Below are 17099 nucleotides of genomic sequence, written 5' to 3'. Positions count from 1 at the left end.
GAGCAGTCAGCAGCTTCTGTCGGCTCACCAGCTCAAATTGAAACTCCACAATGTCAGTGCTGGCTCTGTGCCCTCCTCCTGTGTGTGTGTGTGTTTTCCCCCAGCTACTTTATTAATTGACTTTTTAATTGGCCCTTTTGTGCCACACTTCAGACAAAGCAGGTCTGCAGGAAAACACGGCCCCCCGCGCTCACAATTAACAGCGTTATAAAGAACAGCCCAAGAGGCGCTGCGCTTCACGTGACGGCCCATCGCGCGCCTGCTGGCGTGTGTGATAAGAAATCAGCACAGACTCATAAAACATGAACTCGGACAGCCGTCTGTCGCTTGTCATGCCGTGAAAATCATAATCTATGCAGGAACCACAGCACTGGGCAGCCGATGGGCAGTCGACCGATGGGTTTTTCATTGGATGGATATTTAATGTCTAAACCAAGTTTCCAGCAATAATAATCAGACGAATTTGGTGCAGTTTTTGTCTTAATATGAATAGGTTTTTAGGTAGAGCTCGTCAAAATAGGCCTGTAAATAAAATACCGTAAAACTTCAAATAATAGCCCGAGCTTTTATTTTCCGGCTTGTATATGAGACAGGCCTTTAATTTAGTGTTGAGATGATGTTCATTGAGTGTAGGCCTAGAGATAACGATCCAAATAGCATCGGCTGATCGATGGAAAGCATGACAGTAGGAGGTTACCACATTATAGGGATGTTCGCCGTGACGTCACGACGTGCTCTGGTTGGCAGAAGAAAAGTAATGACCGCTTAAAGCGCAGCGCAAACACAGAAGAAAAATGGTTGTATCGTGCTTTGTGATCGGTTGTGTTAACAGGTTCGATAAGAGTAATAACCCCAAGAGCTTCTACCGCGTACCTAAACAGCCTGAATCAAGAAAGAAAGCTTTGAATTTCTGCAATTAGGCGTCTATACCCAGCGGAAAACAATGGGAGCCAGCGGACCACGATCGCGTCTTCTACCTACATTTTGCGTTTAAAATTAAAACTAATTTTGTAAATAAATGTTACTAGTATGTTCTATCGCATTGATGGGTTAATTAATTAATGAATAACTGTACAAAATACCGCGGAAGACGTGTCAAAGTGTTTGTTTACATAACTTTTTGTGCATGCTGTGACTGAGCAATGGAAGTATAATAACACTGACATACCCTTATAAATTAAGGGCAAATTATTGTATTTTCATTCATACATTTTACTTATATGTTAACCAATGTTATATATCAGAGGTAAGATAATTTTGATTCAAAATATAGCCCATGGATAAATTACACCTGTATTTTTACTCTAGTTGTAACATATTTACCAGTTATCCTTAGTTACAACAAGTAATATTCGTAATTATTACTTAATTTATAGGCATCTAAAGATTTGTACGCCTTCATCGACTCTCTGGTAAACATAGATGGCGTGTCGATGAGATAGAGGTAGATGTCGCCGAATGTCAAATCTGGCCATGTGTCCGGGCTTTTGCTCCAATTCTCACTCAGGTGATATTGATCAGGCAGAGAACATGAACCCTGGTTATATAAAAGCTTAACCTTATATCTCTTTTTTGGTTCTTCGGATAAATAATTAGCATATGCTGACAAAACACAGGTAGACTGCTGCGAGTCTGCGACATGTTTTGGTTCTTTCTGCCAACCAGTTCGCGACCACGCCCATATCGTGACGTCACATTTGACTCCGGCGAACATCCCTATATTACGTTTTATTTATAATTCGAATGTGTTTAACAAATCAGTTAATGGAAGAATTGGCCTCTACTATATTAGCGTATGTCTAAAGGGGGGCGCACACCGGACGCGCACTTTCTCAGTTTATGGCCAGCAATATTGTTATGTTTAAGGACATTATGGAATTAAGATCATGTCTGTACTATGTTATGAGTGTACTGTACAATTAAATACAATCGTTGCTTAGTCTGCAGTCTAAATTCCCTTTACCTCAGAGCGTCCGTTAACTGAATTAATTGAGAATATCACCTGAAAATCCGATAACATCAGCAATTTATCAGCTGATTTCTGTGAATGAATGTAAAACTAAATGTATATTGCAGCACAGGGTGAAGTCAGTATATACATAACTTTACATTTATTTGTCTCAAATCATCGTTAATATGTAAGGGATAATGTATAGCGAGGCGGTTGTTATAGCGAATACAACTCCCGACAGGCTGATTATGAGCCCGAAGCGGAGCCTGAAGGGGTTGTATTTGCTATAACAACCAACTCGCTATACATTATCCCTTACATATTACATGGCTACCAAATAAATCAATAATTTGACAAAATATTGATTTAAAAAGGAATTGATTGATTTAAAAACGATTTATATGGCTTCCGCTAAAGAAAATAGTCCGTTCCGTCTCTACGGTTAGAATCCTCCGTCCACCATGGCAACGGTCTGTTTGTCATGGCAACGGTCTGTTATACTTAGCAGCGGTGTGTTATCAAGAAATAACCAACCGCATTCTACATTAAAATTAAACCAAGCCATGTAATAATAAACTATAACCCTTTAGATTATTGGCAGCATAAAAAAAAAAGAAACGATGTGACGGTCATGGGCGAAACAATACAAGTTACCGGTAATATCCATCGAGCCTATGAGCTTGTTGCCCGAAACACATCAACAGGAAAGAATGAAGGCTACTAGGGCGGTCACTTTTGAGAAAAATCTAATTCGAACGGATATCAAATATCAAGAAATGTATTTGAATATATTAAAAATATCTATGAATATTTTCAACCTTAATTCCGACCCTGTGTCTGAAATGATCCGTTTTTAAGGCGCGGCTCCTTTAAGACTTGTCAGTAAACAGCGATTGTTATGATTGGCTAACGTCATTGTATAGGAAACCGCATCAACAGACACACGCGCGTGGAGAACGTCAGAAACCGAACACACATCTGTATCCTGCATCAGTGTAGACAGCGTCAGTCATTATAATGGCTTCTGTTTGCTTTTGATGACCGTCAGCCGTTAAGCGACTGAACGCCAGTGGGCGGGGGTTATGGTGTGATGTATAACTATTTGCCGGTGTCTTGCTCTGGAGGCAGTCATATGCAAATTAATTTGCCCATGTTGTAGCGGCACATAAAAACAATCCAAAGACCGCTAAGGAGCTGAGTGGAGGAATAACTTATGTGACGCGTTTTTCTTTGAAGCTTGCATGTTGTTTTATTTTGTTCAGGTTTGCACGGTCAACAAAATATGTGCTCCAGCACTCACCCCCATTCTTCCATCCAAACACACACACACAACAGGTGTTTTAACCCCACTTAATTAATGACACACCCCTTATCATTTGGTCACATGACTTTCCCGTTATATGGCTCCTACACATGTGATGTCACAAATCCAACATTGTCCAAACGAGCCATTTTTTCTGTTTATAATGAGGATGATTTAAGCTCTGAAATGTTTTAATGATACAAAGACCTCTAATATGTCAAATGATCAAGCCAAATTTGATTTTCTCATGTCATGACCCCTATAATTAAATAAGTGGACACAATTATTAGCCAAATGTTGGCTGATAAGTTAGTATAGCCAATTTATAGGTATGCCTTTAGTCAACGGTGAGCGTGTGCGTTAATAATTATCCCCGTTTGGTGTTTCTATGCCACTGTTTCTCACTCTTCTGTGATTTTCTTCCCCAGGCGACTGACTAAGGAGAATGTGAAGCCCTCAGGAAGGCAGATCGGAAAGCTAAGCCACAGTAACCCCACCATTCTCTTTGATTATGTGAGTATTTTATTGCTTGTGACGGCCATAATGGTCCGCTAGACTAATGACAGGCTTTTACGGGGCTCCTTTATAATCTGCAGTGTGCCATCAATTTTCATAGCGCCTGAGATTAAAAAGCATGTACATGAGCTCAGACCGGTGGCCTGATGTCCAACATCAGGATAAAAGCATTGAACACGAGGCTAAATTTAGTCGGAAGGCTAACGGTAATCGCGTGCATCTCTATCTAATGTACGAGATGTACGACTGGGCCGAGCACGGCTGACTGATCTTCATGTGTGCCAGGAAGTTTTCATCAGGATGCTTCTCTCTGCCGGGTTAGTTCTGAAGAAGTCTTGTTCTGCCGTCACTGTTCATGCTGTGCACGTCTCCAGCGATGAGAGACTCGACGGGTTCTGAGCTCGTACACTGAGAAGAAAAGATTTGGAAGTGGCTGACGCTGGCAAGCCTTTGAGTTCATTAGCATTTCTGAAAAATCTGAAGATTCAGCGGTGAAATAAAAGATCGGCTCTGACGAAGGCTGTTATTCAATCACTGGCGGAGGACTGCGTTTTTCTTATGCCTTCCTCAATTTATGAGCGCCTCGAGAGAGACCGCTGACTGATGCTGCTGCCACTGAACTGACGAACACTTGCCACTGTGGAAAATCAAATCAGAATGGATTGAACGAATAAATGTCCCTGGTCTAATTGTGCAATGCATTATGCCATATGCTTAGGAAACATAATTAGTGTTGTGCGAATGTGCACAAATGATGCCCCTATCACTTATTGATGGTCAAAATTTATAATCAAGTTTCCAAAAATGCTAATTAGTTTTGATTTTCACCAAATTTGAGTCGGATCATCTTCAGGCGGTGCCGACAACAATTTATGGATTTTGTGTCCATAGACAAGGGGTTCTCAAACTTTTCCATGACGAGGCCCCCTAAAAACCACAAGGTTCTGGCCAAGGCCGCCCTTCTGCAGGATGTGTTTTTGAACCCATCGACAATACTACGGCAAATGTAGAAAATAATAACTTAAACATCTGTGAACATCAGATTATGTGATGGTGTTTGATACCAGCCAATCAGAAAGATTATAGAGATACACCGATTACAATTTTCTAGGCTGATTCCGATTTTTCATTGAGTTTGACCGGCCAATACAGATTTTAGCTGATTCCTTTTTACTTTTTTCAAACCACTTTACAGCACAGCACACACACATATTTATTTTATAATACACCATATAGTTTTACCCAAACTGAATAATTAAGAAATTTTCTATAAATATTTTTGAGTCTTTATTTTCTTTTCTGACATAGCTTACTCCAGTTCTTGTTAAAACACACTAGATGTGCAAATTATTTGGCACTTTTTGTGAAATCATATTTATTTTGTCCATCAAAAGTGTGCTTTCACTATAATTGAGCAGGAGCTGCGCAGCAAAAATAGACTCGGCGCCGAAAACCTGTTTCACTGCTGCTCACGCGGCGGTGTGAACGCACTCATTGATTAACATGCATGCCAAGCGGCTGCTCACGCGATGCTTGCGCTTGCGATCTGAAACGGCCGTAATTCACAAGGTTTCCTACATGTGCGTTGCGTGTGCATGTGTGTGATGCTGATGTTGCGTGATGTTAATCATTCGGTGCCCCAGTGCATTTGACCGGCATAAAATCGGCATATGTCAGACTGATCATGGCCGATCACGTGAAAATCTGGTCAATCGGTCAATCTCTAAAAGATTAGCATTAAAAGTATAATGTTCAGATAGGCTATGCGACATATTATCATAATGCTATTTCATAACAATACTCATAATAATAATATAAATATAAAAAATAAAAAAAATTCTTCCAACTTGCTGCGGCACCCCCTGGCGGCCCCACTTTGAAAACCCCTGCCATAGACAACTGGTTTCGTATACTGCATTATCAAAGTTGATGGCATGATGCCTAAATGATTTTAAGGTTGTATCTCTGAAATGCTTTGGTATATTGACACCAAACTTTGCATGTTCATTGGCACCTTATGGCGCGTCACGTGTGTCACGTCACGTTTTAGTATCGCCTCAGCTCGCTTATGGAGATTTTCCACTACACCGTACCAGCTCGCCTCGCCTTGACTCGCCTTTGTTGGTTTTCCACTGTGTAAAAGTTGTACCGGTACCTGCTTCCAGATACTTTTTTTCGTATCACCTTCAGCGAGGTTCTGAGCGAGCCGAGGCGATACTAAAATGTGACGTGAAACACGGCAGACTGCTGATTGGTCAGAGAGAATCGTCACTATTCACTGTGTCATCATTGCACGCGCCAGACGGAGTATCCTGAATAACCCAGACATTTTTAAATAGTTTGGCCAGAGATTGCGTGATATACCCATTACTAATATTATGTAAAACAGCATACACTCGATTTCCTCCATTGGCCTGTGTGTGTGGGTAGCGTGTGTGTGTCGCATCGCTATGACGACCAGGTACTATTGTGGAGGTACTATCTGCAATGGAAAACGGAGCGAAACGCGTGCCGAGGCGAGTCGAGCTGGTACTGGTAATGGAAAAGCGGCATTAGAACCTCGCTGAAGGTGATACGAAAAAAAGTACCTGCTGGAAGCAGGTACCGGTACAGCTTTTACACAGTGGAAAACCAAACAGAGTCGAGTCGAGCCGAGGTGAGCTGGTACTGTGTAGTGGAAAAGCGCCATTACTCTAACCACATCATATCAGTTTGGTCAAAACGCCACCTATTGGTCAAAAGTGATACAACATTTAATCAAATTTCTACTGACAAATAACTTTTTTTTTTTTTACACTTGATACCTATTACTTATATTTATATGTCTGACAAGTGTTACTCAGAACAATTACTAAAAAAATACCAGTTTTTTTAATCTTTTATTTGCGGATCAGATATTACAAATCTGGCATTCGAAGGAAAAATTGTTAAATATCAGAAGAATCGGATGATCTCTATTACGGTTCCTCATATTTTGAGGCAGTGATTACATTTTTTTTTATAAAAATCCCCCTAGTAACCCTCTGGCAAGAGGAGACGTTTACACTGCCAAAAAGCACCTGAAAACATACAAGCCAAATCTGGTGTTGACTGTGATGAGAACACAGTTGCAGAATCCAGTCTATTGCAAATGGATGAAATCGTGCTCTGCCTACGTTGTTTTTCATTTCAATTGAAAATTATGCATTATAGTTAAATGTTTGATGTCATTTAAAGATAATTTATTTTTAGCAGTGTCTCTGATTTCAGTTTGATATCAGAAGTTTCAGCGACACACTTCAACATATATTGAAATAATTCATTAAAGGGATAGTTCACTCATAAATGGAAATTGTCATAATTTACTCACCCTCAAGTTTTTACAAACCTGTATGAATTTCTTTCTTCTGCTGAACACAAAAGTTATTTTAGAGAATGTGGGTAATCAAACAGTTGATGGACCCCATTGACTTCCATAATATAGGCATATAAGGCTTTCCTGTAGCTCAGTGGTAAGAGCATTGCGTTAACAACGCAAGGTTGTGGGTTCGATCCCAGGGGATTGCACATACCTATGTAAAAATGTATAGGATAATGCAATGTAAGTCGCTTTGGATAAAAGCGTCTGCCAAATGCATAAATGTAAATGTAAATATAGAAAAATAACACTATTGAAGTCAATGGGGTCCAACAACTGTCTGTCTCATACTGAATTTTTGGGTGAAATATCCCTTAAATGTAATGCAGCTTAGACATGGTTATTGATTTGAGGCAGTTAAAACTATATTTCACACCAGCCTGTGAAGTAGAGGGGTGATGCAACTTTATTTGCATTTTTTTTAAAGCTACACTGTGTAATTTTTTAAGTTGATTCTTAGCAAAAACCACTTTATTCTTTCAAAATGATATGTACTCTCTAATGTATAATTACTTATACCAACTAATCAAGTATTCTCGTAAGCGTAGAATCTGTCATTTATAATACATACGAGTGAGTCTCTCAAATGAGAGAAGCCATGTTGCGCCTCCATCTTGAAAATACATTAGCCAAAGAGGGACATACCTGGAAATTCAAGTTTTGCCTTTCAGGTTTTTACACTCAGTGGCACCGTGACGAATGCGAGCGGGAGATTACTCACGACTGCCGGCAGATTTGAAATAATACGGCCACCGTAGGAGTTAAAACGCCCTCGGGATGGGAGGGGCTAGAAAGTAATATTCAGTTGGTAGTCATTAGGGATGGGAATCGAGAACCGATTCTTCTTCAGAACCGGTGCCCAGTGAATCAATTCCTTGGAACCGTTAACATGCCTGCGTATCGATTCCGCGGATCGGTTCCGCTCGTTGCAAATGTGTCATGACGTCACACACGCGCTGCGTTGTTTTGATTCAGAACGCGGCAAACATGGCAGAGGCAGAAGTTCGACGCAGAAGTATAATGAGGCCTTTATAACGGGACGCATGTTGCCAACGGGACCAGCCATCGCGTGCCGTCTCACACACATTCACTCGCGCACACTCACTCTCACAAACGCACACACATACGCGCGCGCACATATACACTCACTCACTCACACACACACAAATGCACACATGCTCACTCACACACTATCTCGCGCTCACACGCACACACGCGTGCGCACACACTCTCGCTCACTCACTAGCGCACACACGTTTTGTTTCAGGTTGAATTCAAATGAGCACTGCTAATATTCCAAAAGACAGTCATTCTTCCTTGACTGTTTTCAGTCTGTGTTTTTCATTTTTATGGCACATAAAGGCAGTTTTTTTTTTTTTGGGCCAATGAATGTGAAGGCACTAAGGCACTCTTCTTGATAATCTTTCAAGGCGCACACTAGCATGCCATGGCATACTGGTTGAGAAACACTGCCCTAAGCTATAGGTCCCTGGACTTTCCTTTGAGAAGTTGCTCACCTATACTTTTAGATTTGTTCTGAGGTTGCTACACATAATTTGTGTGTATGTGCTGTGTCTTCTGATCAGATATTAAAGCGAGTTAATACAAACAAACAAATTTGTACTTATTCCCTCACCCAATGAGAATCGATAAGAGAATCGATAAGGAATCGGATCGATAAGCAATATCGATAATGGAATCGGAATCGTTAAATTCTTATCAATTCCCATCTCTAGTAGTCATCTACAATTTCACCGCTAGATGGGAGTAATTCCTACACAGTGTAGCTTTAAATTGATGAGTGAATCACTACTGTGTGTGAAGACCTCTATTGTTAGGGTAATGAATGTAATGTTGCTCTCTTCTCTTTCAGATTCTGTCTCAGATCCAGTGGTACGACAACCTGATAACTCCAGTGGTGGACTCTCTGAAGTACCTCACCTCCCTCAACTACGATGTGCTGGCCTGTATCCTTTAAGACGGCTGTTATAATTACACTGCTTCTGTATGATAATCTTCCCCCTCCGCTAATAACAGCTCTCCCAGGAACTTGCTGATCTCCTCCAAATCTCCCGTAATTTGCGCGTGATTAAAATAGCATGTAATCGCTCACCTTGACTTCATCATCACTGAAGCTGACAGCTTTGCCTGTTTAAAATGAGGAGAAAAAAAAAAGCATTCCTCAAGTTCGGGAGGAAAATAGACTGTTCATTTTACATTTGAACACGCGAAACAACGGCTGACCGGATGAGTAATAGACTGAAGAACAGTGTCTGCCGTTTATAGCGAATGTGTTATCTTTAAAGAGCGAGACGTGGTGTGTTTGAGCCCTTGACCCTGTGGGCAGATTGCATTATTGAAGCTTTAGCCAACCCGGAGAAAGAGAAGATGAAACATGATGACACGACCATTTCCTCGTGGCTGCAGAGTGAGTCCTCTATCCTCTAAAACGCCTCTTCGATGTGCCGAGATGCTGAATAAATTGAACTTCCGTCTGACATTCTTAATGGACGTTAAATGTCATTTCTTTAAATGGTTTGGCTCTGCCGCTGGAGAGTGTCCGGAAACCAATTTGGAGCACAAATGCGTGACATTCTTGACTTGCCCTCTCACAGACTCTGATGCTCATTCTTATGATAATATTTTTGCTTTTGTCATCACGTCCTTTCTATAGGTCTCGCTAGTCTTTGTGGAGCGGTTTTCAGGAAATATCCCATTGAGTTAGCTGGTCTTCTGCAGTATGTGACCAACCAGCTGAAAGCAGGCAAGAGGTACGCATTTATGTCCTTTAATGCGCAACTATGGTGTTTTTACCTCACACTTTATTTACGATCATGTGTTACTATATAAAATCAATTACTCAAGACAAACAAGGCACACATGAACAACTTTCATAAAACAAAACAAAAGTTGTGGATCATCCAGGTGACGACGCACAGCATCAACTAGGGGTGGGAATTGGCAAAAGGTGTATTCGATAGTATTGCGATATTTGGGCCACGATTTAATATTATTCTGATTCTTAAAGGATTAGTTCACTTTTAAAGTGAAAATTATGTCATCATATACTCACCCTTAAGTTGTTTCAAACCTGTATGAATTTCTTTCCTCTGCTGAACACAAAGGAAGATATTTAGAAGAATGTCGGTAACCAGACAGTTTTTGGTTCCCAATGACTGCCATAGTAGGAAAAAAATATACTATGGCAGTCATTGGGAACCAAAAACTGTCTGGTTACCGACATTCTTCTAAATATCTTCCTTTGTGTTCAGCAGAGGAAAGAAATTCATACAGGTTTGAAACAACTTAAGCCAAGGGTAAGTATATGATGACAGAATTTTCATTTTAAAAGTGAACTAATCCTTTAACATATTGCAATTCGATTCTGCAATATATTGCAATTCATGCCCCCCATATTATTCAAAGGCATTACAAAAAATGTAAAAAAAAATTGCCAAAAAAAGTAAAAATAAAATAATTAACTTCAAATGTCACATTTAATTATGTGAACATTATCATCTACACATTAACTGAAGTGCAAAAACTTAGGAGGGTAGTGCAACAACTTTGTCCTTGAACTTTAAGGACACCGGACCTTATTACCGGACAGGACGTAATTACTCTCTGAATAGGAGACCATAACTTAAAATTATTTAAATACAATAGAGTAACATAAATCAGACATAATAGAGCTGTCGTGTACAACCGGTTGTGATAGTGAAGCCATTAGAATTTGCTGTTAAATGCACGAAAACAAATCACCGCAACAAGCGCCACCTTGTGGATGTAATACGCAAATGTAAATTATCAGCGAAAACTCATAGAAAACCCGAAAGTAAAACAGATGATTTTATAATTAAATATTGCGATACTTTGCGCTACTGTTTCGATATAATTGCGTGTGGTAAATATTGCGATACTGAACAGAATAGTTTCCCCCCTCCACCACTAGCATCGTGTATGTAAACTTTTGAATGGAAGTTTTTAAAAAATTTGTCTTGTGGACGGTATGTAAACTTCTGTTGTTTTGAATGGCGTACTCAGGGCACTGAATAAAAATAACATGCAATTTTTTTTATGATCCCTATTTTGTCCACGATGCAGAGAGCGACGTTTAGATGGATAAGTAAATATGTGCTGCGCTCTTTCCTCTCAGTAACAAAATAAACGCAACAAAAATGACAGTGTTGAGAAAACAGCAGTTTAGAAAGCATCTGAGATTCACCCGCGTCACGAGAACACATGAGGCCATTACACTGTTAGGATAGTTTGATTATGAAGTATATTTAGGCTATATATATCTGGTTATGTGAGACTATAGTTTGAAGAAATCCCTTTTCTTTGCATGACACATTGACATTACATCACAGAATGGCTCTTTATCCTGACGTGTCTTTGAAGGGAAGAGAGGCTTAACTGTCATATCCTTTCGGCAAAAGTCCTTCACATAAAAATCAGTCTACAGGCTTTCATAGACAACCCAGGAAGTCGGGAAAGGTCTTTCAAGAAGTGGGAAGTTAAAAAAAAAAAAGTTTGAATTATTCTAAGCTTATTTTTCTAAGAATATCGCAATTGCTCATTTTGTATCTAAATTAGTACTTTTATGCTGCTTTTCTTAACGGATGTGTCCTTAAAGTACAGGAAGACATTCATGACATTGTAAAAGTCTTTAAAAAAGTCCTAAAAGTCTCAATATTCTTGAATGTGTTTTGACATTTAACTTCTAAGTATTCAGTATCCAGGACAGATTAGTTTGAGATGTTCTTGATGAATGGTCAGCAGTTAGTTCATATAAAACACAAACCTGTTATCAGATCAATTTAACATGAAGTAGACGCTTGAAATGTGCTGTGTTTGCAACACTGGTGCGCTCGAGTCCAAATGACCAATGTATTTAGTGTGCAACAGTTAAACTGGTGTATTCGCGGAGTGGAGTGGCTAATTCCAGTGTATTCTGCATTAGCAGCGGCGTAATAAGACGTGGGTTCTCCTGAGAGACGTGTGTGTGTAGGCGGGCAGTAAAAGCCCTCGCTGACAGACAGGAGAGCACATGTAATGGGTCGGATGCATGTTCGATTAAGGACTTGACTGACGATGATGATGCCGATGCGTGGTGATTTCTCATTAAAGCGAGACACTACAGGTGAATAGGGTACAATATTTAACTAGCAGATATCACCATGAAACTTTCCCAGTTGATTACCTACACTAAGATGAGAAAAAAATGTATTACAAGTTTTCTGTAATTTAATGTTTAAATATGCAAATTAGGCAATATCTAATTAAATATGCACTAATTTGCATATATTACAAAATAAAACGAAATCTGAGTATTGATTAAAGCCAGGTTTAAAATATTTGTTTCATTGTGTTCACATATTAGATGGGAAAAAAACATTACATAGGGATTTATGGATATCTATTTGTGTTATCCTGTAAATCAGAATATACTGTCAATAGCCTTACATTGATTTTCGCCATGTTTTTTTTGGAATAAAATGTTATATAAATCAGGCTAGGAATAATATATTTACAAATCCCTCTGTAAATGTCTTCATAATATAACTAGGCACAAGACTGGAAGGTTTGGTGTATATCGGGTGCAACTGAAGTGGAGATTTCGGACTTGGAGAATGAGAGAAGTCATTTTGAGAAAACGGGCTTTAAAGATTTATCATCAGCCAATGAGATTGCGCATTCAGCCCTTTTACTTTCACGATTGGTTGCTGATAAAAAAGGAAATGACCATATTTGGATCCGACAGCATTGTACAGGAGAGAGAGTGCTTTCTAACGGTGTGTGTGTGTGATGACAGGAGCAGACAGAGATCGCGGAGCAGCGGATGATTTATAACGCCAACTTTTGTTGAATTTATGAGAAATCTACAGACGCAAACGGACAAAGTGCAGTAAAATAAAGACCTAAATGTGTATTTCAGACTTTTATTCACCACAAGTCTGAAAGAAGACATGTTATTGAAGACAAATAGCCTAAAATCTCAAAATTGACCAGTGAAACAAAAGCATTTTTGCCTGCCGTGTCTCGCCTTAAGAGCTGATCTTTCTGAACGTAAAAACCAAACCAAGATGTTACATTAAAATGTGCCGGTGCACTTAATATGTTCTAGTTTGAAATTAGCATAGTAAAAGTAGTCTTAATTTTCTCTGAAGTTGTGACCCAAAAATGGGGGGGCTGGTCTTTTCTGACAGCAAGGGGAATTAGTTATGCTAATGAATGTGGATTAAAACAGCATTTGTGTCTTGGGAACCAATAGATTCACACTAGAGCTGGATCCGATATTTGAAGATGTTCTCTAACATCAAGAAATCTCACCTCTCTAATTAATATCCCTCATCCAGCATCAATACGGATGCAGGAGTCCTAACGTGTGTTTGGTTTGAAGAAGCTCTTCAGTTACTCCTGTGCTTGTGTTGTGCCAGCTTTGACCTGCTGATCCTGAAGGAGGTTGTGCAGAAGATGGCAGGAATCGAGATCACAGATGAAATGACGGTGGAGCAGCTGGAGGCCATGACCGGCGGAGAACAGCTCAAAGCAGAGGTACGCCACACCGCTGACAGATGGTCATCCTTTTCTTTAGCAAACACACTTACGAATGTGTGTATGTGTCATTGTGTTAGATTAGGGCTGCACCAACGGGTCTCGGCTGTGGAAAGTGCTGGAAGTGTGCGTGTGCGGTTAGTTAAAACTTAGATAAATATCAAACCAAGTGGCATTTTACATTAGGCAATAACATTTATACATTTTTTAAGAGTGTTCAAATGTATCTAGAGCGCTGGCAGTGATACTTTAATTATAGACCAGGAAAGTGGTAGTAGTGCCATTTAGTTTGACAGTGAGCTCAAACCAGCGAGTTTACAAAGACTTCTGAGAAAAGAAAGGAAATGGTTTGTGTTGATCTGTTCAGGGTGCAGACTGTGCTTATGTACTTGTGTACTCACTGACTGTCCTCAATGTTAAAGGCATAGTCCACCCGAAAACTAAAACTGTCATCATTTAGCCCGTCTCATATTGCCCTAAACCGGTATGACTTCCATTTGAGACTCGTTTTATGTAAATAAACAAGTCAATAGTGACCAAAACTGATTGATTTCCAACATTGTTAAAAATATCTTCTATTGTTTATGGTGGACGAAAGTCAGTCATACAGGTTTGGAACGAGATGTGGGGCAGAATTTAAGTTTTTGGTTAAACAATCCCTTTAATGCTATGTTCACACCGAACGCAAATTGAGCATCTGGAGCATCTGATTTCCATGTTAAGTCAATTTAAAGACGTGTTTACGCACGTCTGGAGGTCCTGCGGCCGCGATAAACGTGATTTCGCCTCATTCGCGTGTCCTGTTCACACGAAAGGCGAATTGAGTGTCTGCCGCGATACGCGCGTGTGATTTTTATTTGGTGCTTTTTGTGCATTAATGCGTTTGAAGCGAATTCGCGTCTGACTTCCGCATTGACAAATCATAACTTTGGCGTCTGTTCGGGTCGCGTTAACCAATCAGGAGCCTGCTTGCTGCTGTCACATGGTGAAGTGACGTGATAAAGCCCGGAGTCACTCAATCAACTACTCAGAATGACAATACGGAATGTGAAGAACAACATATTATACAGTTATTTGTTTTATTGGGAAAATACCAAATACCATATACCGGAGTATAAGTCGCATCAGTCAAAAAATGCGTCATGAACAGGAAAAAAAACAAATAAGTCGCATTTATTTAGAAATTGATTTCACAAAATCCAAGACCAAGAACAGACATTTAATCTGGAAAGGCAAGTTATTCAGCTCCACAATAGCACACAGAACAACAGGCTGAATAGTGTCCGGTGTGTTAGCGTAACACATTAACAGTTATTCAGCTCCACAATAGCATGAAGAACATATACCTGTGAGGCTGAATAGGCTAAACTAACATTAGTCAGCGAGTCCAACAAGTTACCGGTAAGCAAGTTCACCAAGCTCCCGATCTCATCCCTCAACACTGGATACATTGAATGCTTCCTCGGTGTCGCTTCTGAACAACTCTGCTAACTAGAGCGCCCTCTCGCGGCTGTAGACGGTAATGCTTTCTCTTGGTTCATCTCAGTCAGTATGAATTCATTTTTATATATAAGTCACACCTGACTATAAGTCGCAGGACCAGCAAAACTATGAAAAAAAGTGTGACTTATAGTCCAGAAAAGAAGTACATAGAAAAGAAGTGGGCTCAAGTTAAACCAAATTTTCCACATTTTATTAAGGACTTTACATTATATGTACATCTTTTGGAACAAACTAAAAACAAAAAAGCAATGAAAACATGTAATGTTTTATCTAATCTAATCTAAAATGCTTTGAAAGCACTGGATTTTATGTAAAAAAAATATATATATAATTTTCTGGCAGCTAATGTTATTGTGATATTGTAAATATCTCATACCTCTTGTTCTTGTGGCATTGAATAAAAAAATTAAGTAAAAGTCACTCATTCAACATGGAGTGACTGATATTGGCAGTGCGCAGTAATACAGAGCTATAAACCTCCAGAGCAAATACAGAGCGGTCACTCTCGATGAATGCCTGATCAACATCAGCCATCTTGCAAACAGACCACCGCCTAGCACTTGCCCCTCCCACAAGAAGCGGAGTTCACCTCGGACGCGCGTCTATTTCGCTTCAAACGCTCGCTTTATACGTGCGTCCAATTAGTTTTGGATGTGCGAGTGGATTCAAAATGTTCAAGCGTCTAACTAGACGTGATCGCAGCAGAACAGTTCGGGCCAAACATTGATCCTTTTTTTTTTTTTTATCTCTCGTTCAGCTGTATTTCTCTTTATCTCGTGTTTTATGTCTTAAAAAAATCTTAACAAGGCTCTTCTAATGAGATATAGCTAGAGTTCATACGTTACCCTATTAGTCTGCCAACCAGCACTGCAGGTCAGCTCTACACATCACAGACGGTGTTTGCTTTAACAGTGTTTCCTTAAACACTGCGGCAATTAAAGTGTGGCCACACGGGGCAGTCGGTGTTCATAATGAATCAACTGGGAGAGCTGCCTCTTATTAGAGGGCGAGCGATAGTGGACTTTCCCAATAACAATAACTAGGTTGGACCACACTGGCCGATAACAGATTAATCAACCCAAAGTTTTTATATTGGACACTGACTGAAAACAAACATAAATCTCCAAGTAAAATAGTGCTGGATAGGGACGCTCCGATCAGGGTTTTTGCAGCCATTACCGAATCATTTTGTCATAATTTTAGTTTTTTTTTTTGTCATCATGATCGATCCCGGTCATTCAAGCTTTATATAAGTAATAATTAAGCTCTGTTGAAAGTCAGTGTTTTTCTCTCTCTCCAGATAATTAATTCCACATACGTTATTTACGGTAATGCTATAGGTTGTTGTTGTTGTTTTAATTGAGAATCAAATAAATAAGCACTGCAAATATACATTTTTACAATGAACATTTTGATAGGCCTTTAAAAACAGGGCTTATGCAAAACACTATCCATATTAGGAGACTCTGTCTTGAGCCTACAAGACTTGATGTCAAACTGAACATAATTACAACCCATGAGGTGCAATTAAACTTGACGACTGAGGACAAAAACTAATAGAAACACTGCAACTCCTAAAATAACAAAATGAGTAGTCTGATACAAAAATGATCAGGAATATAATTCAGGAAGTGCTGAGTATGTTTGTCCTTCCTATGTCCTACTTAAGTTGGAAAGGCAGGGGTTTCTTTATCACTTTGAGCTTTTCTGCATTTTGAGTCTATTTCTCTTCATCCGAATCTGTCCTGAATAAGCCGCTCACCATCAACACTCGAGCGCTAAACTTCAAGCTCTAGAAATAGTAATACAACACAAATTGAATAGTTATCAACTGTACAAAAACAGTGCATAATCTTCACTAAAGTGATTTC

At 39.6% G+C, this 17099-nt stretch overlaps 1 protein-coding gene across 2 annotated transcripts in view; it reads left to right on the top strand.

Moving 5' to 3' along the window:
• thoc2 (THO complex 2) overlaps positions 1 to 17099 on the top strand; it is a 119606-nt gene that overhangs the window by 51249 nt on the left and 51258 nt on the right. For both annotated transcript variants that reach the window (XM_079630205.1, XM_079630204.1), the window contains exons 16-20: positions 3683 to 3767; positions 9041 to 9134; positions 9515 to 9595; positions 9842 to 9938; positions 13608 to 13725. In XM_079630205.1, the coding sequence (XP_079486331.1) occupies positions 3683 to 3767; positions 9041 to 9134; positions 9515 to 9595; positions 9842 to 9938; positions 13608 to 13725 (475 nt within the window). The remainder of the gene's footprint in view (positions 1 to 3682; positions 3768 to 9040; positions 9135 to 9514; positions 9596 to 9841; positions 9939 to 13607; positions 13726 to 17099) is intronic.

The sequence above is a fragment of the Phoxinus phoxinus genome, assembly GCF_949152265.1.
Source record: "Phoxinus phoxinus genome assembly, chromosome: 12".
NCBI classification, from domain to species: Eukaryota; Metazoa; Chordata; class Actinopteri; order Cypriniformes; family Leuciscidae; genus Phoxinus; species Phoxinus phoxinus.
The sequence above is the reverse complement of the archived record's forward strand: the minus strand, read 5'-3'. Positions and strand labels throughout refer to the sequence as shown.